General features: G+C 40.7%; 4 protein-coding genes across 10 annotated transcripts; all 4 read right to left on the reverse strand.

The window, feature by feature from the left end:
• Positions 1 to 1,639: 1,639 nt before the first annotated feature.
• Positions 1,640 to 5,315, reverse strand: LOC115746837. Of its 2 annotated transcripts, XR_007199394.1 has the most exons (8): positions 4,596 to 5,315; positions 3,826 to 3,906; positions 3,423 to 3,497; positions 2,929 to 2,973; positions 2,751 to 2,840; positions 2,509 to 2,610; positions 2,031 to 2,276; positions 1,640 to 1,944 (listed from the first exon to the last, which is right to left on the reverse strand). XR_007199394.1 is itself a non-coding variant. In XM_030682759.2 (7 exons), the coding sequence occupies exons 1-7, from the start codon at positions 5,175 to 5,177 to the stop codon at positions 2,094 to 2,096; spliced, it is 1,158 nt and encodes a 385-aa protein (XP_030538619.2). In that variant the 5' UTR covers positions 5,178 to 5,315; the 3' UTR covers positions 1,640 to 2,093. The 2 variants fall into 2 exon arrangements, 1 of the variants encoding a protein (XP_030538619.2); XM_030682759.2 differs by having other exon boundaries at positions 1,640 to 2,276.
• A 1,240-nt stretch (positions 5,316 to 6,555) lies between these two features.
• On the reverse strand, positions 6,556 to 9,181 carry LOC115746836 (serine/threonine-protein kinase STN8, chloroplastic). Of its 3 annotated transcripts, none has more exons than XM_030682758.2 (5): positions 8,482 to 9,181; positions 8,051 to 8,224; positions 7,406 to 7,810; positions 6,737 to 7,100; positions 6,556 to 6,649 (listed from the first exon to the last, which is right to left on the reverse strand). In XM_030682758.2, the coding sequence occupies exons 1-4, from the start codon at positions 9,070 to 9,072 to the stop codon at positions 6,753 to 6,755; spliced, it is 1,518 nt and encodes a 505-aa protein (XP_030538618.2). In that variant the 5' UTR covers positions 9,073 to 9,181; the 3' UTR covers positions 6,556 to 6,649; positions 6,737 to 6,752. The 3 variants fall into 3 exon arrangements, with proteins under 3 accessions (XP_030538618.2, XP_048139075.1, XP_030538617.2); XM_048283118.1 differs by having other exon boundaries at positions 6,556 to 6,654; XM_030682757.2 differs by having other exon boundaries at positions 6,556 to 7,100.
• Positions 9,182 to 9,579: 398 nt separating this feature from the next.
• Positions 9,580 to 13,663, reverse strand: LOC115746839 (thioredoxin H9). 2 transcript variants are annotated; one of them, XM_048283121.1, is made up of 5 exons: positions 13,578 to 13,663; positions 12,471 to 12,540; positions 11,083 to 11,214; positions 10,598 to 10,720; positions 9,580 to 9,958 (listed from the first exon to the last, which is right to left on the reverse strand). In XM_048283121.1, the coding sequence occupies exons 2-5, from the start codon at positions 12,489 to 12,491 to the stop codon at positions 9,812 to 9,814; spliced, it is 423 nt and encodes a 140-aa protein (XP_048139078.1). In that variant the 5' UTR covers positions 12,492 to 12,540; positions 13,578 to 13,663; the 3' UTR covers positions 9,580 to 9,811. The 2 variants fall into 2 exon arrangements, with proteins under 2 accessions (XP_048139078.1, XP_048139077.1); XM_048283120.1 differs by having other exon boundaries at positions 12,471 to 12,563; positions 13,577 to 13,651.
• Positions 13,664 to 15,066: 1,403 nt separating this feature from the next.
• Positions 15,067 to 19,797, reverse strand: LOC115731757 (sialidase). Of its 3 annotated transcripts, none has more exons than XM_030662433.2 (5): positions 19,248 to 19,797; positions 18,553 to 18,643; positions 17,571 to 17,694; positions 16,425 to 17,345; positions 15,067 to 15,799 (listed from the first exon to the last, which is right to left on the reverse strand). In XM_030662433.2, the coding sequence occupies exons 1-5, from the start codon at positions 19,429 to 19,431 to the stop codon at positions 15,398 to 15,400; spliced, it is 1,722 nt and encodes a 573-aa protein (XP_030518293.1). In that variant the 5' UTR covers positions 19,432 to 19,797; the 3' UTR covers positions 15,067 to 15,397. The 3 variants fall into 3 exon arrangements, with proteins under 3 accessions (XP_030518293.1, XP_030518292.1, XP_030518291.1); XM_030662432.2 differs by having other exon boundaries at positions 18,553 to 18,661; positions 19,248 to 19,796; XM_030662431.2 differs by having other exon boundaries at positions 18,553 to 18,664; positions 19,248 to 19,796.
• Positions 19,798 to 24,813: the final 5,016 nt, after the last annotated feature.

Genomic DNA, 24,813 nt, shown 5'->3' on the forward strand with positions numbered 1-24,813 from the left:
TTGTCAGAGTCGTTGGACGCTACACCGGCGTTGGGCAAGGATCGCCGTCGCCAAATTCGACGACCGCGAGGAGGGGAAGAGGAAAAAGGGAAAAAATAAAAGACAAGGAAAAGAGAAAAACAGAAAAAGAAAAAATGAGGGAAATCTAAAAAAAGATAAATGACCACAAACGCCCTTGGGCTAAACCCTTCTTTGAAACAACGAGAGCAATCCATGCCCTTATTTGAAAAAATAAAGGCACTTCAGACCCTTATTTAGAATACCCTTATTTAGAATTTTTCTGTATATATATAAAGGTATGGAAAGCTTCGGGGTGATTTTCATCCAATAAAAATCAAATTAAAATTGCCAGATTTGAAAATAAAAGGAGCAAGCAAAATGGAAAATTGAAGTCGCTTCGGATAGACCCAAAATCGAAAACCAACAGAAATTAAATGAATATTTGGAAAAGTTCAGCTTATAACCCTGAATACTCATTGTCGGCAATACAATATATCTAAATATACATGTGAACAATAATATTTTTAGTTCCGTTTATTTTCGTCAATACTAGTAATCACTTTTAGAAAAATATTTTTTTTAAAATCATTTATTTTTGGTTTTTTTTAAAGGAAACTGTTTTCACGAATTATTTTTAATGTTTGGCGTTTGATAAGAAATTAGGATCTAGGGAAGCTTTTCCGTAAACCGAAACAAGAACGGAATTTCTGTGTGTTCAAGAAAAGAATAAGGTACACTCAAGTTTTTTTAAATCTTCGCCTGCCGGTTTCGGTTCCACGAAAAGGTGGAACCGGCGGTTCGGACCGGTTCGATTCCGATTCCGGTTTGGAACTGCCGGTTCTCAAGCTCAACGGCTCTTTCCCCCGGGCCTCCCCTTTATATATATATATATTTATATATATATATATATATATATAAAAAACAAGTCGGAACCGGCGGTTCCAAGCCGGTTTCGACAATTATGGAATCGTGGACTCAATCAACGGGCCGATTCCGGGCCGGTCAACGAGGCCGGTTCCGGATCCACGATTCCATTTGGTCATGTCTATTTCTATCTGCTACCTAGATATTCAAACAACAACCCTTTTTTCCGGCCATGGTGAAAAAGGATTGAGAAGGCCATGTGCTAAGCATAGTGACACCGATTTGCTCTGACGAGGGAGATTTTGATTTCTACTAGCCGGAAGAAAGGTGAACTGACCTCGAAGCTTTAGGAATTTTTTTTTTCCTCGATGGAATGACATGGAAGTTAAAGCCTTTAGAGCGACAGAATACGACTTTCTTTTAGAGTGAGAGAATAAGATTTTCTCTTTTGACAAAAAAAACAAGTCACTTTCCTTGGATCACTAAACAAATTAAAACTAACCATTTTTTTCTAAAATAATTTTCACGAAAAATAATTTCTCTTATCACGAATTTATCAATTCAGTGCATGGAAAATATTTTCCGTGCATTGATTAATTTTCCGTCATCCAAATATCGAAAAAGTCGAAAAACGATTGTCCTTAAATAATTTTCCTTTGAACAAACGGACGAGGCCGTTGCAACAACAACGCGCACTTGACCACAATATGGAATGTGCTCTTAAGCATGCTTAGAAAGAATACCACGGTACCTGGCTCTTCAAATTCATGGCTTGAGCATTAAAAGGATTTATACATTGCTCAACCATAAAGAATCCTCAATGTATTGAAGCAAAGACACGAAAAAGCTACCAAATCATTCTCTAATCGCTTATTCTTTTGGCCTCCTTTTGCACATCCAAATCTGCATCCAATTTGCTGCTGTTTGTTGAGATCTGCCCCGATGCTCCGATGAGATCACTACAGCACTTGACAGAAAAGGCTTTTGTGGGCTCTTCACGCCAATCGACGGGTATTGAGCTCCGGCAAAGAGCCCTTCTATGGACAACTACGCCTTTTATGAACATCAACTGGCTCATCCTATAGAGAAGGGAAAGAGCACGGGGGAATGACTAATGAGAAAGATGTCCTCACGCTGGAAGGTTGATGCAACGTTCAAGACCCATGCAAGGGCCCTCTACAGAGTAATGGTGGCACGCTCAAAGCCGGGATGGTGTGCAGGCTCGAGGGTCATAAAAAGTCCATCGGAAGGTCCAAGTCATCCTGATTTTCCCTCGCTTTAGGCCGGGATCTCCTGTGCCCGGATTCTCTTCTTGTGCGGCTGCCGCTAGCTAATCTATCAGCCTCTTCAAAACCGTAATATTCTTCGACTTCGTTCGAGGATTTCCCAACGTTCTGGGCACCCCACCAACCCTGGCACATGTGATGAAAGTTGCTAAGTAGGGGGAATTTACGTAAGACTGAAACAAAGGGCACATGGACTAAAAACCAAGTTAAGAGGTGCTTATATCGACTAAGAAATGACTTCAAGTTTATATCAGAGATGCTCTAGAGACCATCGTTGAGCACGTAGCAAAGAAACAGCTGTTGATATGCTAAATGTTCTAGAGGACACGATGATTGGTTAGTGTCGATTCTGAGGTACCTTTGTTAGCCTCTGTAAGTGCCCTGCTGCAGCTTCATGCACAAATACTTTATCCGATGCAACTTCTAGCACATCCTCCACAAACAAAGCATAAGTACTCACCTGAAACAACAGCAAGAATATTAAACACGAATTTTGCAGTTGACCATATTCCATAAAATACCCATCAAGGCCCCACACAAGCACGGGCCTGCAGACACAGAAATTCACATTGCAAGATTCAGAAGGAATGCTTCACCTACCAAATTAGATGGAATGAGTGAGATACCAAATGAATCAAGCTGAAGGGACTCGAGAGCCCCTGAATTAACATTAAACGTATAACCTCTGACCTAGAAAACACCAAAAGGAAGTTAGTTAAGAAAGATAACACTTGTAATAATGCTGACACATTATAACTCCTGCAAAATATCATTATACCTTGCCAATACTTCTTCTGCCGGGAATTACAACTTCATACCCCACCTAACAGAAATAGAAAGTTAAGTTCTCACTAGTAAACTTATGCACAAGATCCGGAAACAAGCAAGCAACTGATGCAGAAAACTTAACAGTTTCAGGTACAGAATTTATGATTCCCTTAATATAGCACGCTTGTCAAATAGCCAGCAGTTACAAAGTATTCACATTCCCTTTCTTAAAAGGAGTTGGAAAGGTAAGGTACAGAATATAGCCAAGCCACAACTCCACCATCCTTTTGATATGCTAATATGAGTTGATTGATTGACAATGTTTTGTGCACCTCTCTCTGGAACAGGTCGATTTTACAAAGAGAATTTAACCCAAATCATCGTCAATCCTCATTCAGGCCTTCCTTAGACAAGTTCCATGACAAGTTGAGCACACGATCCTACTTATGCCGATAAATAAGATGAAAATCAAGAGAGAAGGAACTCTAGTGTACAGAAACATACCAATGTCTCCAGCCCCACCATTTTCAACTCATTCTCCATTACCCTCTCATTCTCAACAAGCACGACATCACCGACCTGTGCAACAAAGCTTTGGGCGCTGTATTAACCATCAAAGAAACAACTCAAGCAAGAACTTGAAGGCCTTAATATATCAAACGCCTCGGACTCATTGACAAATATATCTACTATGTTCATAGTCAAATTTACTCCAAATAACTACTAAGCAATGACTCTGAATATCAGCTAAGAAAAGTGGTGGAACCTTAAATTCACGACTAATATACATCACAACAGCGAACATCTCACTATGCCACAGAGTAAATGCACCCATCATGATTATTATGCAGACAAAAGGGAAATGTAAGGTTACTGAGTGAAGAAAAAGCAAAAAATAAATAAGCACCTGGCAGACGTCTTCGAGAAGAAATCTCTCTGAATCACCAGAAAGCAAATTTGGTCTCACTTCCACAATCACGACATTCCACTAGTCCAAAGAAAAATCTCGTATTAAAGATGACAATCTCCAATTCTGACAAGCAATGTAATGTGCCCTTGTAATGAGTCGAAAGAAAAATCTTGTATGAAAGATGACAATCTCCAATTACCATAAGCAATGGACACATGAAAAATTTCGTATTAAAGATGAAAATCTCCAATTACCATAGGCAATGAATACGAGAATAATCAAGACTGCACATAAACCTGATTCTTCCCTAAATCAGTGGTTTTTCAATGGATACTCCATTATCAAGTGATTGCCAAGGCAAACTCAACTTGAGGACTGATTAAGTAGTCCAATCAAGTACCAAAGCAAATGCGGGTTCTCTTATGTACATCCCTATCTTCCTCCAACTATCAAATAAATTTAGCTAACTACAAATGAGATGCCAAAAGCAAAAAGTAAACAAATGTGCAGACCAGCATGAATTATCTGTCGATTTAGCTTTCGTTGAAGTGGTATGTCTGACTGACTCAACATTTGAATACTATAAACTCCAGGAGTTGGTATTTAAAGACAATTTCAAACCTTCCTTAACAATTATAGTCACCTGCCATAGCACAACCCACTTAGATTTGTCAATGGATAATCTTCAGCAGGCACGAGAGATTTTGCTTTCCTAAACGGATAAGAGAAAACCACAAGAACCAATATGAAGAACTCCAACCACTTACCGCGGCGGTATCCACCCAGAGCTGAGAGACGAACCCCAAGCTAAGAGCCGATTCGATGCTGATCACTTGCTTCGCCACCATACTCGATCGCCTCATCACCTGTCGCCCACACCTCACCCTCAATTTACTCTCCGGTTCCTCTTCCCTCCTCAGTTCGAGACTGGCATCGCCGCCTTCACTTCGACGCACCTCCCCCTCTTCCCCATCGGACACCGCCGGCGTTTCGGCACCCAAGTTTCCGCCTTCCGCCGCATTGCTCCTGCCGATTCCACTTCCCTCTTTCGATTCCGCGTCGCTGCTTCGATCCGTCTCCAGTTCGAAGTGCCGGGAATCCCCGTCATCCTTGAACCCTAGTTGGCTGCAGGACTCGCGACCCCGGGAATCGAAGTTGGCGCCCCTCCCGGAGGCACCGTCGGCTAACTTCGCCGTCGAATGCCCAGAATACGGTGGGTACCTTAAGCTAAGAGAACGGCGGGCCACGAATTGTCCTGCTCTCCGCGTCGGATGGGAGGCGGCCGAGGCTAGCTCGCGGTTCCTGGAGAGGAACGATGGCAGAGTAGCCGACGAGACGCAGTCGCACATAGTAGAACACCGAGAGCACACTTAGGCTCCGCGAATATGGCGAAACATCATGGTCAATGTCTTCACTACCGGTCGGGGGAGAGAGAGAGAAGCCGAGAAGATAATATCCACGTGTCACTGTGTTGGCACTTCACTGCTCTCGAGAACTCGTTTCTCCTGTGATCAACCCTTTAAAGCCTTCTGCAAATTATTTTCTTTAGGTAATGAACAATTTATTTTTTGAAAAATGGAACAAATGATCCTGAACTTTGATATAGTATGCAATGTGATCCCTTAACTTTTAATTTAATTAATATAATTCCTAAACTTTAGTTCATATACATTGTGATCTCTAAACTTTTTATATGTATAATGTTATCTTGTACTTTTGAAACATATTCAACTTAATTCATGAGCTATAAGGACTAAGAAGATATCCTTGAACTGTTTTTTTTTTTTTTATCGAAACATCCCTGAACTTAAATTAATGAAAGGAATACGCTAAATATCTTCCTATTATTTAAGGATTAAGTTAAATATGTTTTAAAATTTCATGCACTAATTTGATCAAATTAAAAGTTCAGGAACCACATTATATATTAGGCTAAAGTTCAGGGATCATATTGATCAAATTAAAATTTTAGGGATTTAGAGACAATTTGTGTCATTATCTTCTTCTTTCTTTTTTTTTTTTTTTGCACTTTTGAAGAATGACGAGTCATTTTCTCATTTTGACAATTTTGCAATTTTAGTTTTTGGGAAAAAATTGCCGACGAGAAGAACAAAATAAAAGGAACGACAGAAAGTTATTTTCTTCAAGACATAATAAATAATACGAGAGCGTAATTAAAGTCGATGATGATATATGCTTGGGATCGTCACAGACGGCGTCGAAATTTCAGAACAAGATGGTCTGAAAAGCCTCCAAATTTGCACTGACATACACAGAGCAAAAGACAACCTTCGCAACATTGATCCTGTGCCAGAAACAAACTGCACCGGATATGCATTCTCTCTTATATACTCCATCGGATTCGATCCCGGAACCAATTTGTCGGGGACCCATTTTCAGGCACGGCGCATGCGACGAGATTCGCTGACTAACGGAGATCCACAGCAGTCTCAGTCCGAGAGGAACATGCTAATGGCGCGGTGTTCTGGAAGGAGGGCTCCCCTCCGATTCGTCGCAACACTATCCAAACTCCCTTTCAAGCATCGGAAGAAACTGTCGAGCAGCCGAACCGCCATGCACCAGAGGAAAAACCATCTGACCTAGGACCTTATCATACAAAGGACGATGATTTTGGCCCGTGTCATCGGGATGATTCCCGCCCTGAACGTTGGACCGGAGATCCGATAGCAGAGACATGTAGAGAGCCAACAGGTACAGGTAGTGAGGAGAAGAAAACTGGACCAGCATTCCTTTTATGCACTATGAATTACATCTTAGGACCTGCCCGTAAATGAGAAGAAAGCTCTTGGCTTTACAAAATCTGTACATGATAAGCAGGAAAGAGAAATTAATGTAGAGTAGAACGTAAACTAATGGCCAATGAATGAGCGGTGATGCTCGCACTTACATCATTTGCCAACTTCCTATCTTCTCAAGCTCAATTTAGAAAGAACTGCAGCTGCTTGGTCGCCTCCTAATAAAAAATAAGGATGCCTGAGGGCGGCGGCGGCCGATAATCTTCCCCTCCTTAGGAAACCTCTCTCCGAGATGAGCTTCGTGGCCAAATCCCACCCTCTTCCCGAGTCAAGCTCAAGAATCGTTAAGTCGGGCCTCCGTATCTTGTAGTCCCTCCATTTATTCAAGTCGTATTTGACTGCCTTGATCTCAGAATTGAAATTCTTCAGGCCTGCAGAGGTCCTCAAGGTCGGGATCGCCATCTGCAGGAGTACGATTCCGGCCGAGTACATGTCGAACAAATCGGGACTGTTCAGCTGCAAATCCAGTACAAACCATAATTTAGCATTTCAAATGGTGACGAAAGAAATTGACGCGAAAATAAGATGGATGCTACCAATGTTTCCCTGATACATTATTATGTCCTTTATCATATAGACTGAAACAATATTCATCTGAATAAATGAAATATAATCTATGTCAAATATTTCAAATTAACTGAAGGAAGCCTTGTCCAGAAAGTTGGGGGCACCATTGATGAACTAGAAAGATGATAACAAGCACCTTCCTCTTTCATTTGATATGCAACAAGTCATAACCTACTCGGCAGAACAGCAGTTACCTGCCACAGGATTGGGGAAAGAAATGCAGCAACTGGCTCTGGAGGTGGACTCGGCGTTTCCTCCGGAAGTACATAAAGTTCAGGGGGACAATAATCAGGATCGAGTAGGCCGCGATCAGGCACATAGTTCTTGCCAATACGAAGGTCTGCGGCTGCCCCAAAATCGATGAGCTTAATCTGACCTTTCTTTGTCACAACCAAGTTGGCCGGTTTTACATCCCGATGGACAATGCCGGTGTCATGAATCTTTTTCAGTGAAGTTATAATCTGCCGCATCACTTGCTTAATGATCAATGCCTTCCGCTTAACGGAGTCTACCCCTTGCAAGACTTTGCCAAACATGATTGACTCTAGATTGAAAGGGAAGCTACCATCTTTCATGTAATCGGCAAGATCTCGATCTCCCTATTACAAGGAACACATTAGCTGATCAACACAAGGACACAAAATCAATGGCAGCCATCTGACCTTCATCAGTGAGTCACAGATATGGTAAAGCACAATCTCTCCGTATATTTGAAAGGCCGGCAGAATTGAAAGAAAGACAACTCTTCCAGCCAAACCATGAGTAATCCAACGAGATATAGCAGAGGATCTTGACATAAAATTTAACTAAATTCAGTGTTTCTCCTGAGAAATAAGTACCTCGAATTTCCAAACCAGCCATTTCCCGCCCTTGGTGGACTGTGAATTCGTCTTATCATCAACAAAACTCCCTAAAAACTCAGCACAGGTCTCAGGCGCTGCCCTGGACAGCCTGTAATTGAACCACTCCTCAAAATCCCCACATTCTTCTGCGCCTTGGACTCCAACCTTAACCTGAAGATTCTCACCAATGAGACCAACAAAAAGGTTATCTTTCTCAGACATTAGCAAAACACCTTCACAGAAACCAACACAACCCCTTCAAAATTCGTCCTCCGCTTCAAATTGCAGAAAAACATAAGCAAGACACCAAACTTAGTCCTCATTTGAGCCACAGCATCTCTATCTTTTATTCGACGCAATAAAGCGAAAACTAGAGGCACAAATGGCATGGTTTGATGAATTTTCTTTTCAGGGTGTCTGTGGCTTACCTGTTTCAAGATGACCTTCTCCTTGAACCTCCCATCCAAATCCAGAGCTCCCTTGCCACGCCCTCTCTTTTGCACTCTCTCCTCAACATTCACATTCTTGGGGACGACAACCCCAAAGTACACAACCCCAAAAGACCCCTCACCCAATCTGTCCCCAATCAAAAAGTCGCTCCTCTTCAACCTCCTCCTCCCGCTCAAGTTGTCCAGACCCACCTGCAGTGGAGCCAAAATGTAGGCATCGATCGCGCCGATCAACACCCCAGGCCTCGCCGTCAGGTAAACCCAAGTGAGCCCACCGAATATCACGACCCCCCATCTCTGCATCTCCGTTAGTTCCTCGGCAGCGCCCAGGATTCGCTCGTACCCAGATTGGAAAGTAGGGACTTGGGACAGCGACTGGTCGACGAGCTGGGCAATGTCGCTCGGAAAGGCGTCGCATTTGAGGGTGTTCGTGGCTTTGACTCGGTTTGAGAAGAAGCACAGATGGAAAGCTGAGGTGGGTCTCAGAGAGGAAGGAGAGAGTGAGAGATGAGCGCATTTGGGGTTCTGTTGGGTTGAAGTTGGCGGTGGTGGGAAGAGCAAGGAAGCCATGGGAATTGTTGCTTCGAAGTAAGAAAAGGAGGGACCTTTTTTTTAGTTTATTCGATTGTTTTGTTTTGGGAAAACTGAGGAGAGGAGAGGAGAATCGGCAGAGGTTGCATTTCTGCCGCGTCAGCTATGTTTCGGTTTATCCAGTGAGAGTAAGGAATGCTTGGTTACCAAGGACCGGCTCAACGAAATCTGTTACAGAATTCTTCACCCTGTAAAAGAAACAATAAATTGTTTTGAGAAATGTTATTCTTTCCGTCGATCATTAATGCTCCATAGTGGAAAGGAGAGGAACTGAAGGAAAAGAAAGTCTGGGTGGAAATTGGAGAAATGCTCGAAATTTTTGTCGATTGCTACAGACAAAAGATAAATTTTCTTCTCTGTTTTCTATTCCTTTCCTTGTCTTAGTGCCCCAGACAGAGCATAAATGAAAACTTAGAGCGAGGCAATAACAACCTGTTGCAAAACTACGGAGAGAACAATCATGGACGATGTCTGGGACAGTGAAAATGGGAGAAGAATAGACGCAACCGGAGAACTAGACACCTTTTATACCAGAACGAGTCGAAGATAATACAAACATTTTTCCACAAACTCATGCAGTCATGTATACACATCCCAAGCGAAGTGGGAGTCAGAATAATCACAACAAGAGAAAGCAAAAGAAAAGGGTCAACTTGCATCTGCTGAAGAACAGGATCCCAAACACACACACATGCACACACTGATTACAAATCCATGTCTAACGAGGGTTGGCTGAATCAAGGATTGCAGTGATCTTCTTCTGAAGCTCAGGCTTATTGGCACCCACTAGCTTTTCGATTTGCTGGCCATCTCTGAGGAAGAAGAAAGTTGGGGTGGCTTTAATATCCCATGATGTGCTCATCTCCTGCATAAGTTCACCATAATCAATGCATTTCAAACAGGAAAGAAAGGACAACAAAACATTGTCGATTGTTCTATATGTCGATCACGATGCCATGTGACTCCCGCTTTTCTGCGTAAATTACAGCACGGGTCACTTGGCGCAATTGGCAATCGGGTCATTGAACTTTAACTTCGATCACCAAATGCACTAGCCTTTCGAGTTTTTGCAATTAACGTACTCTGATCCAAATACAACATTCCTTTAGCAAACTACTGACATCGCGGATATGTGGCAATTTTCTAGATGCCACGTGATTGCCACATAAGCATTGATGACAGCGTTTGCCAGAAAATTGATTAGATTCCAGCCAAAGCATATCAATTGCAAGAAAGTGAAAAGTTTAGTACATTGGCTAACCGAAATCAAAGGTCAGTGACCTGTTTGCGTATTCCACTGAATTTCAATAACCCACAATGGAATCTACTTTGTTTTCCTTGTACCTATTATGTTTTACATTTCGTGTATTGCAAACACTTTTGCACTCGCTGCATGCAGTTTGAGGGCTAAATTTAGAAAATGACTGCACGAGCATGAGGTCGTTGTTTAGGCTAAGCAGTTGAAATTAAGGATTAAGGTAAATAAGTAAGTTCTATTGCTTACAGTTAGCTCATCCACATCAACCAACAGAAACATGATAGAAGGATGTTTCTCGGACAATTCCGAATAGAATGGTGCCATTATCTTACAAGGACCACACCAAGTAGCACTGAAATTCGCAAGAACCTGCACCGAAATCAAATCAAATTATAAACCAATGCAAATTCAAGAATATTCGAACAAATCCAATCGAGTCTCCCATGGTATTGTTATGCAAGAAGCACAGCTCTGAGACTGTTCATAAAACTTTGGCCTAACTATTGAGCTATTCACCTGAAAGAGAAAATACTGAAATTACTAGGGCATGCCAGACCCAATACAAACAATTGAAGTTGAATTCACGGCCTAAAAAAACGATCTGCTGATGTGATGCTTGACAATTGCCCATACATAATCTTTTCCTGACTTACCTCAGAAAAGTCAAACTAATTAGCGTTGTGCTAATTTTGCTCATGAAATACTTCTAAAAGCAGCTGCAGAGCACTTACAATCTTGCCATCTTTATTTGCTTCTGACAGCTTCTGATCCCAGCTTTCTTTGGTAGTAATGAGGTGTACGTTCCCACCCGCAAATTCAACATGGTGATCAGAATCTCCTCCGTCATTTTGATTCTGCAAGAACTGTGCACGTGATAAGAGCTTCAGAACTAAGCAAGACACAAGTCCGGATTAGGTTGTGACATCATAAATGCACCCTTACTGTGTGGCTATGGAAAAACTAGTATTACAAAAGGTTATTCATGATCAATAAAATATCCTATTGTCAACCACTCAGCATAACCCATGGATCACTCTTCCCTCTTAAAGTGATTCTTAGAGCTAAAGTCCGCATTTCATACCTAGTATCTTGATCGTAGTGCAATTTTATGAATTGCCTACTCTGCTATTGGCTTAGGGCACAGTTTTTCCATGAATTGAAAGGCCATAATGATCATTCAAAAAAGTCTTTCAATTAACAAAGAATACTTCCCATGATCATGTGTCATAACATCTGGTATCTGCTGAACTGTCTACAGTACATTTTTTTCACCTCAGGCTTTTGACATATGCTAAGGTTAGAAAGCGACAGTTATCAGCTGTCTTTTGCAGGCAATTCAAGTCCGTCAGAAGGACTATGTATCTATTATTTCCATTGGAAGACTCAAATACATGCATTCAAAAGCAAGGTGATAGATAAAATAGTTGACATTGATGGATTGAATTGCGTATTGAAACTGTAACTAATGTTTCAGTGGGGAGGTTTCTCAGATATTAGTTTCATGGGGTCAGTAAATTCACAGAATTTCATATAGGCCAGGAGTTCGACTCCTTGCAACCATGCCTTCCCCCATCTCACCCAGTGTGCCCATACAAGGTTCATCGAGGGGAAAAAAAAAGGCAAACACTTTCTTTGCTAGATGGGATCGATCCCAGAACTACTCTAAATGCCTTTCTAGATATTCCTCAATTGCAAGCACACGTCTAGCGAAAGCTGGGACATGCATTTTCTTCGTACACTTTTTTTTTTTCATAAAATTTGCTATGCGCCCTTGATCAGCAGATGCTTAACAGGCAGCCTTCCACAGGTGCACCCATAAAGCACCTAATGACCATGGACTTTTAAAGTAAGTGCATACCTTAGCAGATATGCAATTGTTTCTACTTAACAACTATACATAAATTTGACTGTTATTTAATAGGATCACATGTATGATGTGATAGAGCAAGATGACAAGGAAAAGGTTTCTTCTCACTTAAATGCTATACTGTATCACATGAAAAAAGTGATGAGAGGTTTAAATATATGCTAAAACTTTTCCAGCTTCAAGAGCAAAACTTGTGGTTGAATTAGATTCTAATCAATCAGTTGTATACCTCACATTCCCATTAAAATTTACCTTAGGGTAACACTGTCCCATGACGAGGTTTATGGAATGGAGTTGCAATACTTTAGACACACAAGGACCCGGAGAAACAAAGCTGCGGCAAACCTGTCAGTACATGTAAACAAGAAAAGATACTCATTGAATCCAAGGCTCAATATTAAACCAAAAGATTGTCTATGATACAAAGAAACTGAATTAGACACCTCAGTAAATTGGTAGACCAACTAGAGCATTCTAGACCATTTAAGCACGTGCCAAGAAGTACGATTAAGCTGAGAGGAGGTGAGAGGAAACGAATTCCTCGTGGCACTCAAAAAGTATACACTTGCCAGAGTAAAGATTCTCAAGCATCCATTAAGCTACTCGGGTGATTCTCGTGGAATGAACAGGGAAACCAGGTCTTACGAAAACAATTTGACAAAAGAGTTACCATGATCATTGCCTTGAGAAACTCTAAGACTGAATCATTGAAAATTTCATAGTTTCAAATCTGAGCTCACATTATCATAGTCCTGGAAACATATATTATCAAACTTCACGAGGCAATTATGCTTCAGACGAGACCATTCTGACATTTGTAGAACCAGCGAATTGGAGGGACACTCAATTTACTGATTTTTCAAAGTTCTATCATGTATTATTCAAAAAACCGGCCTGCACTCCTTATTTTAGCAAACAGAAGATGTTGGGGAACATAAATGTTGTCGAGCATTAAAAATTTCGTCTTTTCTGGATGGTAAGTCCATTCTTAAATCCTTTCCACACAAGTCACTGATATCTTTTTCAAAATCTTACAAACTTCTTTCTGTGATTTCAGCTAAGAAAGTAGGACAAAAAAACCTTTGTGAAAAGGAAAATGCAGATTAACAATGTAATAAAGAAGCTCGATGACAATATCAAACATATTCACTTCCATCAAGAACATGAATACAAAAAACAATCACGTCCTGCTTCGGCTCATTCAACCAGTCAAAACACTAAGCACCACACAACAACTGATGAAAATTCCCACTTCGAGACTGGAAATTTCCACGAGTGACCCGACACCACAGAAACGACGAATTCAATTTGAAGTCACGCAGGGATTCAGCGTTAGCAAGCACGAATAACTGACCCACCTAACTGTAACTGAAATAACCTTTTGCTTGCTCAGCAGAAAAAGCAACCAAGAACTGCGGGGACGTTGTTCTGTGATGAACTGGTCTACACGCAGAGCAACATCGGAATCGCCGGAGTGTTGGATCTCGAGAGGCGTGGCGGTCACAAGCTCGCGCAACGCTTGAATTTGCAAATCTTGCCAGACAATCGGACCAATTCAAGAGAGCGAGCTCGATCAAGCAGAGGGGTATGGACGTCGAAGGAAGCGAACAGATGGGTTCGATTCTCTTGGTGGGATTGTGACGAAACTCGGACAAGAAGTGGGATTTCTTCCGCAGGTGAAACGCAACAGAGGTTTGAAGAATGCGGATGCGAACCCATAACAGGGTAGATTCCGGGTTTTGCCCTTGAGCTTGGCACTTTCGAATATGAAAACCATGGAACGGCCCCACCGATGTCCGCGGTTTGTCGCGACATGGATTTTTACAAGCTCTTACAAGACCGGCCTCGACTTTCGACGGTGAAAATATTTTCTTGACCGAAAAAGGAGAAAAAAAACACAATATATTTCATTTAATTCATGAATTAAATATGGTATGATCCAAAATATGAATACGTGAATCTACGCTGAATGTCGTTTACAGTTAATAGTAGAGAAAATCAAATTAATTTTGGTAGGAGTGTTCATAGAGGATTTATAGATCGAACTAAATCACGTTAATAAGTTTGATTCGCGAGTTTAGCTTTGTCGGATTTATAATTTTTTGATTTGTGATTCGTTTGTTTCGCAAAAAATAAATTATTTAAATAATATTTTTTTAAAAATAATCAATTATATTACAAGAATGTCTAGATGAAAATTATTCATCTTCCTCTAAAAGTAATTATTTTTGGACAAATATTTTTTATATTATTTATTTTTCGCGATACAAACGGAGCATCGATTTCAATTCATCAAAGTCAAATCGAACCAAATTTACGAGTTCGACAGATATATTTGCTCTTCTTGACTAAATAGAATTTGTAACTTAGCCTAGCTAAGTAGCATCTCTCTTTTCAGTCCTCTGCTATCAGAATGGAGGTTCCATTTCCCAAAAGGCCATTCTTGATAAACTCTGAATCTTGGCTAATACCCATGAAAGGGTTTTTCATGCTCCTTCGAATTCTTAAGTTTAGCTCAATTATATGATTTCTTTCATGTCGTAAACAAGTAATTTGCTACGTTTGTGGTTGTACTTTTTTCTTAAATGGGTTTCAGTTTGATGTTAATAGTCTGAAATCAAACTACGCCGAAAGTAAATTGAAGTTACCGATTTGATATGGGCCGTGTTTTAGAAGTTTGCATTTGGAATTTGGAATGAGACTTTTTCCTCAATTAAGTTATCAATTTTGTCGATTGCATTTACTTGCTCTGGTCTAAAAATGCCATAGTCCAGCCTAGCTCTGCTTTAATTTGGTTTTGGCTAGTGGACACGCCTCCATTTTATTCAATAAGATGCCCGAAATGCTCAAATAATTAAACTATGATTTTCATTAACACAGCCATCAAACCAAGTTCTTCACTTGTATCATCCATCAACAAGGCGTTGCTGCTCTTAACATTGCCCAAGCCAAGAAAACTGTAGGATGCTATAGAAAGAAAAGAGGGAAAAAAAATCGATTTCTCCATGAGAAATGGCCACAGAACAAAGACCACATCAAGCTGACTTCTTCTTGAGGACACTTTGAGCACCTTTCATGTTTCTCTGTCAATAAGCTGCTTGCTTTAGGACCGAGATGTAAATAATACTCCAACCCAATAAATAACGGGAGTAGTAAGGAAGGTCCGCGTCTCTTGGTCGTTATAAGGGGCCAAACGGTTCGGGCAGAGATTCCAACCCGTTATCAAATACCGATCCCTGATCGGATTTGTCATCCAAGCTGTGGAGCCAGTTTGTGTTCTTCAAATCCTCTTTGAGCAGCATCGCATCGTAGCGTGAGCTCTCGTAGATATCAACTTCTGTCAATTTGGCGGAATACCTTCCACCGCCCACCTCGCTACCAACCGCTGGAGTTCTCATTCTGCTGCCATTCTCCAGAAAGACTACGTCGTTCATGCTGTGCTGGTTGCCATTCCCGTTGACAGATGGCGGTGCACTTAAAGTGCGAGCTGATTGGTTTTTTGCAGCAGAAGATCGAATGCTCTGAGGGAAAAGGGTGGTGCCTGAAAGAGAACGGTTGCCTCCTGCTCCATTTCTTATATCCTGTTTTCATATATGAAGTCAGAAAGTAAGAAAGTTTGCTTTCCGGAAATTATTGACAGGCCAGCCCTCTGTCCTTGCTAAGGCAACAGAAAGATTTCTTATGATTTGCAAATTGCTTCGAGTGGAAGTTACAGAAGAAACAGACAAGCAATCTTTTAAGGAAGGCTAGTCCTATACGTGGGACTTGAACTTTCAACTTTGAATGCACTCATACCATTAATGTAGGAGTACATGGTTGAAACTGTAGTAGTTGAAAAAAAATTTATCGATATGGGACAGGGCACATCAAAAATAATATGAGACTTCAATGAAGAGGATGAAGGAGACTATAGCAGTAGATCTACAGCTGCATCTTAATTACCTGGGAACCCTGTATCTATAACTGATTGTGAAGGCCCTCATTGTCTAATTCAAGATAAATCAAATCACGACTGGAGAACTGCTCTAGCTATTAGTAACATTCGAATGAACCATCGAAGAAAAGAAACTTGATATACCTAAATTAAACTTCACTGTAGAAATTAAATTTATTTGTGAAGCTTGCAAACTGACATCTAAAAAGTAATGTGACTGTGCATCAAATTCCCTAAAATACCATATCTTGATATGATGAGGGTAGACATACCATATGCCTGATAGCCATATCCAGTGATTTCTTAGAGATAGTCCTTCCAAATCCAGTGCTCTCACTAAGAGACGTCATACTTTTCACAGGCTTTCTCATTCCCAATTCAGGAGAATTAGGCGATCTCCGGGGCTCGAGTATATCAGTCACGTTAGCATGGACACGACCTCTTCCAGTGGACTCTGAAGTTACAACTCTTCCCCTGGTAGTAATGGGTGATGGTTGTCGTCTAGCTGCGCCTACTGGTCCTGAGGTGTCTGAGTTCCCTTTAACAGTGACAGCAGCACCAGGACGAGACCTACCAGCAGAAAGCGGCCGGTCTGGTAAGGTAGTTCTAAGGTTAGGTGGTGTTTCCAGAGGAAAATCAGGGGGAACAATAGGTTGTTGGGGAGGTCGAAGTCGTGGACTTGGAGAGCTTGGTCTTGATGCAAGGGCTCCACTGCGACCATTTGAAAGCACTCGCCCACTAGATACTGGAGTGCCTGCTGACGGGGATAGGGAAGGTGCAGAGTTCCTGCGAGTGGGCGTAGATGGACGAGAATTAGATCGAGCAGTGGCTGAACTTATATTTGCCGCAATCTGTGGCCTTGAACTCGGAGTGGAAGGCCTCGAGTTTTGTGACGGTCGAGGTTTTTCAATAGAGGAGCTTGTGGAGACTGGACGAATTCTAGAAGGAGTTGAGGGTCGTGATGCAGTTGCACGGGCAGATGGGGTGGAAGGTCTGGCCGCAGAAGAAGAGCGGGTAGCTGGGGAAGATGGCCTAATGTAGGATGAGACTGAGGCTGAGCTGGTGTTCAGAATTGATGATGATCTATTGGAAGAATAGGTGCTATATTGAGAACTAGAGATAGAAGGCCGAGTCACCGAACTGCTTCTGGTAGGTCTGGAGGAATGAGCGCTCTCTGACTGAGAAACAGACAACTGCAAGAGATAGACACGATGCAGACTGATTACTGCAAGCAATATTATTCAAGCTTAGACTCCACAGAAAACCAAAACACCCAAAGCAGGCGATAATTAACTCTTTCAAGACTTAGGAGCAGAACTAAATAGACGTAAGGAAGCATGTGCCTAATTTCTTCAAATTACTGCATGAACCAGATGAAGAGAATAATATCTACTAATAATTAGAGAAGATACACATACCCTGGAGACCTTAGTGGTGGAGGTTGATCGGACCATGGAACTGCTTCTCGAGACCGCTATGTTTGATTGAGACTCGCTTCCATCCGATGAAGGAAATAGAGGAGTCCCAGGAGGAGTGAGAAGCCTGATAACATTTTTTCATATCAGAAATTTCAGCAAATAGAAGAATGAAGACAATCTAAAATCTCACACTAGAAGCTACTGTAAAATAAAATAGGCACTCAGGAATCTAGATCTGGCAGGAAACCATTGAAGAGTTGCTGAACCTCAGTTTAGTTAGCGTAGCCATAGTGTCATGAATCTCATATACACCATTCTATTATTGATCAAAGATGATTAGTGCTCTTTTTTCCTTTTTTCCCTTGTCTGGGCTATAATTCCAGAACACTACTTGTGCAGTCTCTATCAAAAGGAGAAAGGACACCTTATCTTGTAAATAGGTGGAGTCATAGTCCTAGGCCAACATTCAGACAGTACCCCAAGAAGCTTTCAGATAGATGCTGAGGTCTCAATTCATAGCAGTTAGAAACTTATATTTATAAATCACGGATCACACAAATCCAATTTTCTCGGTTACAAAATGCATGCTTGATGAGCACATGAACATTCCTGTTCAAGAATTTGAAACATAAGATTCCTTATCGCGCTCCACCCATATCATGTCACTCATATAGTCAACATAAGAAAACACCACAAAATCCTTTCCCTGCAGAAACTTATCCCAACTCTATTATCACAGATTTGAATAGACGTGAACGAATCTAGTAGTTGAATAACCATGCCAAAACATCTCTAACAGAGGACCAAACTTCTGCACATAACTGCGACATTCGCAAATCTACTTTAGCATAATATCAGCACAGCCAAAGTTTTAACAACAAAAAGGAAATCTAAACATGAGGGGGAGAAAGAAAGAAAGAATCAAAACAGAGTACAGTCGCAGGGGAGTGCTGCATTGATGTGGGATCATTGCAAAATTTACCAGTCGTAGTCGTGCTTCCCTCCATCAGTAGAAGAAAGTAAGTCATCAAGCCCACTCCGTGCCACTTTCGCTGATCCGACAGAAAGCCTTCCTGGTTTTATTGAAGAAGCTGTTGGGGATCAAATACTGAATCAGAAAACTCAGAATCCTATCCCACCAACAAATCCATTCGAGAAAAAAAAAACCATGAAGATGCAATGCGTTAGATGTACATTAAACTGCAAATCTTCAGACTGTAGCATTGAGAAACAGAGAGATGGAAGTGGAATAACTTTTCTGGGTCGACGAAGCGAGAAGATGATCATTGCCGAGTGGGCATGAATCATCATTACAAGCAACAGCGATTCCTTCTTCCCTTGTTGCAGGAAAGGATAACAAATAGAACCGATTTAAATTTTTAAAAAACGTGATCGTTTTGTATCCTGTCCGAAAGACTCGCTTCCATTTAATGTGTAGTCCTAGAAAAACATCGTTTTCGATCCCCAAATCTTCTCCTCCAGGAAGATGCAAACAACCAGCTGAAAACAGACAAATCGAAATGCTCCTGGAGAAAAATTAATGGCGATCTGCCAAAATGACTAAGCTGCCCTCCTTAATCAGATGAAAAAAAACAACGCATTGCCAAACGCAAACACTGGAGAGACAACCACGATCGGGCCAATCCCGTCGACGATCTGAGGGGGCCGGACATTTACCGTCGGACGATTCGTCGGACGACGCGACGGAGACGGTCCGGCGGTTCTTCGAGAATAGATCCAGGTTCTCGTCGGCGTCACGGGAGGAGGAGATGCCGGTCAAGCTATGCCCCCGCCGGTGGCTCAACGGCCCCGCGGGACCGCTCCTCCCTCCGAGCAGGTACTCCCTGCCGCTCCTGCTCATCGTGCCTCGCTTCCGGCGTCCCACCCTGGGCTCCGCCCAACTCTCAGAGCGCGTCCGTCGCGGCCCAGACGTGCAAACGGCCAATGCGATCCATAGGACGGGCGAGGGGAGAGGGAGGAGAGAGAAACAAGGAGAGATCTAGAGAGAGAGAGAGAGTGCAGTAGATGCGAAGGGAGACAGTAAAGTGGCCACGGATTGTCTTTCTCGATTGTTTAAGCTTTACGTCATATGATTGAGAGAGAGAGAGAGGGAGGGAAGGTTTGATGAGATCTGTGGCGGTGAGGTGGTGACTGCAGCTTCAAGATCTGTGCACAGTAAATGGTGATGAGGAAGAAGAAGCAATCACTTCTTATTCCCATCTGAAAGGAAGGTGGCTTCTTCTTCCTCCTGCTCGTGATCTTGACTGCTATCGTAATTATGACATCAAAAATCTAGGCTCTACAGTTTTATGGAAAATAATAATAATAATAATAAAAAAGTTTTCGAGTATTCGCGTAAATAAATTAGCCATGTTCAGCGTGCCATAAATATCTATCGCTGCATTTTATAGATTAATCCTCGTGCATTTGCTATTACATTGTATCAATCGGGCGACGAAATCAGACGTCAAGCTGTCGCGTGATTCGCTTTCATCTTCGCAAGAAAGATGAGATGGAACAGTGACGTCACTTATTTGATGATTTGAGATTTCTTATGTAGCAAATAGAGTTATTAGTTTCCATATGCAAGGAAGGCTCAAAGTCAGTCTCAGGAATTATAAAGCTTCATGAGTTTACCTGTCCAACTGTAGGGAGTACGCATCTTTACATACGTGTCTATTTCACCGAGTCTCTCTCCAAGACAATGCTAATATCGTTATGGTTTTTGTGCAGGTCGAAAGTCACCCAACAAGGAATTTTGCCGTGACAACATGATCTCGTGTACTTTGGGATAATTACACAAAGGGTCTTTGAATTTGGGTCTAATATATAATATGGGCTCTGAATTTTAATTTATTTAATTTAGTCCCCGAACTTAACACGATGTTCAATATGATCCATGAACTTTTAATTTGTTCGGCTTAGTCTTTGAAATTTTGGTACATGTTCGGTATAGTCCTTGAATTATGTGTAAATGTTCTACATAATATTCTATTAATTTAAAATCATGGATGACATTGAACAGTTTCAATAATCCAAGGAGTAAATTGAACGTGTTCAAAAGTTCGGGGACTACATTGAACAAATTAAAAACTTAGAAATCACATTGCATGTTGAGCTAAAATTCAGATGACTATATTGAACAAATTAAAAGTTCAAGAACCACATTATTTACTGATACAAAGTTCAAAACCTATTTGTACCATTTTCCCAATTTTTTCACCAATTCTAGAAACTCGTTGTTATAGACACATACAATGTTCACCAATGCTTTCTTTGCCAGCTTTCCTAAGTCACCAACTTCTTTGACCTTCCAACACTAAGAAGGTGTCGACCTTCCTACATTTAAGAGATTTCGAAAAAAATAATGTACTCTTTAATATCCATAATTGACCTATTTCGATATTTTCTAATAATTTAATTGCACTAGCACAATGTATGCCCATTGGCTAGTACTTACAAAACTATCACGGTAATGAATTCGAGTAATTAACACACTATCATAACAGTCACCTACAAAAGTAAATTAAGAGTGCATTTATTTTGCGAAATGCGAATGATTTGAAAAAAAAAAAAGAAATTTAAACTGATCGTTTGTGTTGATTACGAAATGTCTATATGAATAAATTTTACTGATTAATTATTCCGAACGATATAAAGGAAAAACTACAGTAATAACTAAATGCCTATACATCTTGGAAGTTACGAACCCGAAAGAGATTCATGCGATTTCGTTTAGAGTGGAGGCTTGGATCTGAACTGAAAAAGACAACAATTGCAAATTAACTAAATGTTAACTACGGTTTTACTCGTGTAAGGTTAATTAATTTCGAGAGGAACGCGACCGGAAGACCCCTATCATCTCTTGGCGGGACCTTTTGGTAATTTACCGGACCTCCAAGATTGCACATTTTTCATATTGCATTTTTATTTCATTTTAAACGTATTTTCCATGTTTTTATTTTTCTCATCGAGATAATTACACACGACCATCCCGTTCACCCCATTATTCGACCATTTCAAAGGTCGTATTACGTCAATAGGTATGCGGCCCTATTGGTAGGAATTGGGGGGGGAGGAGGGACGACGTACTAATATCATAGGTGTGGGATTCGATTCTCCAACTTTGCAAAAAGGCAGAGTAAGTGGCGATGACACTTTTGAAATAGGACTTTGTCAACAAGTGGTCAAGATAATTCTTATGTATCTCAAAAGAGAAAAATTTGTTTTTTTCAATGCAGTGTCTATCTCGCGCTATATATAATCGAGTTATAAAACTTGTCAAATCGGTGCAATCAAGTCTTTCCGCTAACGTCCAATTTGGCTAATGAAAAATGCTGAAGTGGCTTTTCTTAATATTTTTTCTCTCCTATGTGGCGATGATGAGGCGGCTACAAAGCCCTCGCCACTAGTTCTTTTTTTTTAATTAATTTAATTAAAAATCAAATTCAAATCAAAACGACGTCATTTTGATCACGTCATTGCCACGTGAGAGAGAGAGAGAGAGAGAGAGAGAGAGAGAGAGATTTAAAAAAGCCACGCCAGCATTTTTCGTTAAGCCAAATTAGACGGAATTAACGAAAATGCTCGACTACATCAATTTGAAAAGTTTTAGGACTCGATTGTATTTTTTACAAGTTTTAAAACTCAATTAGCACTTTCGTGATAAATTTTAAGGTGCATATCCCTCGATACTTTAATAAGCATTCGAGGGCATTTGTCAACGGGACCCTTCAAAATCAATCTATCGGCTAAAATTTAATAACAAGCCGCAACTTATATTTATAGGATACATGCCTAAATGTCTGAATCATGCCATTTCAAGCCAATTTGGCCCTCACCTAAAAAGGCTGGTTGACTCAACTCATTAGACTATGTATAGTAACATTTCTGTTTTCGGGAACATATTTGGAACATAAATATCTTTTTGTGTTTCTATCCCCGACTACGATTTTCGAGAATAAAAACGCATTTGACAAATATTAAAAAAAAAAATTCACCAAAAGGAAGGATTTGCAACGGGCGGCCAGCAGAAGGGCGGCGATGGCGGGCCACGACGAGCAACGGCGGCGGCCGGCGACAACCGGCGGATTGCGGCCAGCGACCCGCGGCGGCCGCCGGTGGCGGCCGCTTCAACTCCTCGTCGACAATGGTGGGCGGTGGTGGCTTGCACGAGCTCGTCTTCAAGTTGTTTCTAAAAAGTATTTCAAAACTCAAAAACAAGATTTTTTTTTTCTTTTTTTGACTTTAAAAGTGTTTCTTTTTTCAAAAGTGTTCCCCGAAACACTTTTTGAACATTTTTCAATCATACGCGTTTCTGTTCCCAAAGTGTTCCAATAACAATTTCGAAACGGAAACACTTTCCAGAGAGTATTACCATATTACCCTTAGTGTCCGAACACACAAACCCCCCCCCCAAATAAAAAATAAAAAAATCAGCTCATTAGTGACGTAATTTTCATGGATTAAATAAACCACTAAAAAAATAAACAAAAAAGAAAAAAAATTCGAGTGGTTGAGCGAGAAAATGTCATGGTGGGAAAACCCAAGCGAAATTTTCTGTGCCGTTGACAAATTACAGCTCTGATTGCAGCGTAAAAGCCCCTTTTGTTGTTGTTTTTCTTTATTGCATTTAAGATAAAACATCATTATGTTCGTCCAAATGACATAGCAACTACCGTTGGCATTTAATCTCCAATCAATGAGAACTTCCAACACCCACATTGAACAATCACGCGTGTCAACGTTTTTTCGTTTTTTAAGCTCCGTTTATTTCACTCTGATTTGAAAACTACATTCTTAAAATTGATCTCTTGCGTCACTAGATATAATGTTTTAATAAAAGATATTTTCGTTATCAATGGTAATTTATATCTAAATATTTTCGTGGCGCGATAAATAAATTTTTTAGCCAATCATTTTTATAAGCAATACGAGCGATCATTAATAGAAAAGTATTTTTTAAATTTATCTATTTTTTGCAAAACAAACGCACCTTTAATGCCACAAAGTAAATTCAGGCCGGTATATCCGTGCCACGTTCATCCGAAACTAATTATCATAATGCAAAAAATCTCATACATGTAACGAATCTACCATCAATTAGCTTCTGTTCACTATCCCCTTAAACTGCTGACGCTGAAGCACAAGTGATGAATAAATCAGAGGAACAGCTAGTAGAGGAATGGCCAGCATGGAAATACAGCATGAATAGGTCTCCCGGAGAAGCCACGTATGAACAAAATAAACCGAGATCGGAAAAAAATGCAAATTTTTCCTTACAAGCTCCCTCACATCTCGAAAATCCACTTGAATCTCTAATTTTACCCCAATTTTGTCCCAAGAATTTGACAGATCTGTCATGGCTATACCAATTGGGACTTTTTGTAATGCGTGAATTAGTTTGAGCTAAATGTGATATGGGTGTACAAATTCGGGATTTTTAGTGAAATTTAATTTAATTTTTCCTTTTACCTTTTGCGACAACAAAAGGCCAATCGATCAGATCTAGGAAGCATGTTCTTCGATTCAAGATTTCTCTTTCCTTAGTGTGAAAATTGATACTCTTGGCATTCTTGCTTTACGTATCTATCTTTAGCTGCTTTTTGTTAACAATTTATGAGGATTTAGTTCCGGGCGTTGCGTTATTTGGCTAATGATTATGTTATAAATATGAAAAATCCATCCTCGTACAATTCATAAAACCGTGAAAGGATATTTTCTCCATGTAGTTCCATTTTCTACTAAAGCTAATAAGGAGAAATAACTTTGGATTACCTCCTGCAACAAAGTGGTCGCTGATTAAAAATACATGCGACAATTCTGATACCATCCAAACATTACATATCATATATCAAGTATCGTTGACGTGAGCACCAATCATCATACATGGCATGGTTGGTATTGACATGGACTATATATTTCGCAAACTTGTGAAAAGTCCATGATCTAAGGTAGCAGATGAGAATGCACTCTGATTTTCTGTTTGCATTAGTAAAATGAAATCGAGGAGAAAGCTACAATCCCAAGTACGAGGTCGTTCGCATTTGGCGGCGGCATCGATATCGACCCGTGCCGTGCACTTAACCCACATATAGTGTCGTCATTCGGCCCACGTGGCCGTCGGAGGCTTCGCGAACTTGCATGCTAGCCAAAGCCACGGAGTCTCAACCAGATTTCCTTTTTACCTCGACATTGAGAATTTTGGCCGATTGCTCAAAAATCGCATGAAGATCATCAGATC

This window comes from Rhodamnia argentea, chromosome 7, assembly GCF_020921035.1.
Source record: "Rhodamnia argentea isolate NSW1041297 chromosome 7, ASM2092103v1, whole genome shotgun sequence".
Taxonomy (NCBI): domain Eukaryota; kingdom Viridiplantae; phylum Streptophyta; class Magnoliopsida; order Myrtales; family Myrtaceae; genus Rhodamnia; species Rhodamnia argentea.